Source organism: Perkinsus marinus (genome assembly GCF_000006405.1).
Source record: "Perkinsus marinus ATCC 50983 genomic scaffold scf_1104296959970, whole genome shotgun sequence".
NCBI lineage: Eukaryota > Perkinsozoa > Perkinsida > Perkinsidae > Perkinsus > Perkinsus marinus.
Window position 1 is genome coordinate 1 of NW_003206230.1, and position 2,417 is coordinate 2,417.

Genomic DNA, 2,417 nt, shown 5'->3' on the forward strand with positions numbered 1-2,417 from the left:
GCAGCGCTGTTGAAAATCAGGAGGAGGTCTATTGAACTTGCCGATAGTTTGAGAGTCCAACGTTTGAACCTACTACTTGAAGAAATTGCTCCTAGACCTACGGCGCCTTGGGTTTTCTGGAGAAGCATAGGAAACATGATTAAGAGTTCAAGTGACGAGCGACTCGTCCGAAATCGAGTTGTGTCAAGTCTACAAGACAATGAAGGGATGACTAGTCGACTTCGACGAGATTTACTCTGTCAGTCGTTATTAGCGTTTGTCGCGGCCCCGAATAATCTGCTTTTCTTATCGGGTGTGCACGAAATGATCCAGTGATTAACTACAGGCAGGAAGGCCAGAGAATAGATATATGATGCTGAGATTAGGTGTTTGAGTTGTCATTGTTGCTAATTAAATTGATACTATGAGCATGTGAGATAACCCCGTAGCCGTTTGGCTCAAGTCTGTATTCTTACTCTCCATTTTCACGTTGAGGAACCGTCGAAACCAACCGAGTCGGCCGACCGTAAAAATTGCTACGCTTTTTTCTTTTTAATTTTTTTAACCCACCCACTGCCGCACGTAGGCAGGTATCATCAAACTGCTCGGTTATATCTTTCATCTTTCCACATCTCTTTAGTTGCTATTCTTGAGATCTGTAGGTTACACATCGCAGCTCAATGATTCGGTTTTGCAGCCAAGGGCGGGAAAGTCTAAGTGGTGGATCGGAGAGTCGCAACTAACTTGAATGAACTCGCAGTATCTACTCACGTTATGTGGCGACTGATCGGGATTATTCGAGGCGTTACTTGAGTTTTTTCCATGTTACAGGCGCGCGCCATGCGGACAGCATTTCCCTCTTGGCGGTGTGCGCGTTCCGCGTGACGTGGATCGCGTCACGCACGACTCTCCGTCGCCAGCGCCCGCCTGGTGCGTTCCAGATTGTTTCTCACGTGTAGCACGGTCGATCAGTAAAGCTTTAGTTAATGTCTGTAAAAGCCAAGGTATCGAATTCTCAACTTTTTCGTGCCACCCCTCCCCGACTGAGGGTGGACTTCGCCATCGCTATGATGTGTATTTTTACTGATTTCCTCGGCGACAATCTCTTGGCCCCGGGCTATGAACTCTTCATTAGAGAGAATGGTGTACCAGGTGAGGTCTATGATGACGGACTCGGTGACTGTCGATCCGTCACCTCCTTTCAGGCATGGGCTTTGGCCTTGCTGTGTCGATCATCACCATGTCGTACATAGTGGGAAGATGCTTCGCTTCCACTCTGATGGGGCCCATTTCTGATCACACTGGTCGTTGGAATACCTTAATGATATGCACGCTGCTCCAGGCGGTTGGATTCCTCTTGCAGGTGAGCCTCCCACGCCTTGGAATATATAGTGTGCCCTCATTTTCGCTTTGTACAGCTGAGCTCGGGAGTTTCCTCGCTGATTATAAAAGTTCACACATGAATTGAGGTGGAAGTTCGCAGAAACTCTCCCGAAATTTCCTCAAAATTTTCATTTTGTCACCAACATGTGTCGTTCGCAAATGATGCTCACTTGTGTCAGGCGCTGTCTTGGAGTTTCTGGTCCCTCGTAGGCTTTCGCTTTTTTACCGGCTTCGTCGGTGGGACCAGGGTCATCATTATTGTGTAAGAGCTCGTGTTCGTGTAGTCGCCCTCAAAGAATACACCGGAGTTTCACTTTTTCTTCATTTGAAGTGGCGTAAAGCTCGGTGAAAAACGCGATATTCGCGCCTTGCAGTAGTCGTAAAATGTATTTTCCACTAGTGTTTTCGTATCACTAGGGCGAAACTCCACTGTTCTTGGAATTGATCTCACACTGTATCACAGTTTGTTTGCCTTCCTCAGCTGAGCTCGTAAGTCTGTTTACTACATTATGGAAAGGGTAGTAGTATTATACTACTACCTTTTCCATAATGTACTACTAGTACATAATACTACTAGTATGCAAAAGCCAGGGAAAATTTCCCAAAATTTTGTCACCAGAACGCCATGTGGTCAAGGAGTTTCCTCGTTAGTAGTATCTTGGTTGTAGAGGCTACTCAACGCTCCACTCAAGGGAACCGTTGATACTACCAAAAAGATCGGTATTGTTATTCTCATGTCGGTCGGCTCTTGGTTGAACATGTGCATATATTCCCACACTTTGAGGAAATATATAATTGTGAATTCCAATAGAGATCTGCTGACTCGGTGTACCGTCAGGTACATAACCGATTGGATGTCTGATCGTCATATGCTCACCTTCTGGATGTCCTTCGTCCCGATCGTGTCGAGCGTCTCGTCATTTGTTGGCCCCTTTCTCGGAGGAATAATCGCTCAGGTGAGTGCGGTATTGCAATATATGTTTGCTTTCCTCAGCTGAGCTCAAGGATTTCCCGAAATTTCCTCGAAATTTCCGTATTGTCACTAACATATGTGG

The 2,417-nt window shown here is 46.2% G+C and overlaps 1 protein-coding gene across 1 annotated transcript; it reads left to right on the top strand.

The window, feature by feature from the left end:
* Window positions 1–965: 965 nt before the first annotated feature.
* Pmar_PMAR011274 (hypothetical protein) lies at window positions 966–1,628 on the top strand (the record flags this gene model as incomplete). The annotated part of the gene is made up of 3 exons (XM_002772915.1): window positions 966–1,131; window positions 1,185–1,342; window positions 1,542–1,628. 3 exons carry the CDS (start codon window positions 966–968, stop codon window positions 1,626–1,628), a joined length of 411 nt encoding a protein of 136 aa, XP_002772961.1.
* Window positions 1,629–2,417: the final 789 nt, after the last annotated feature.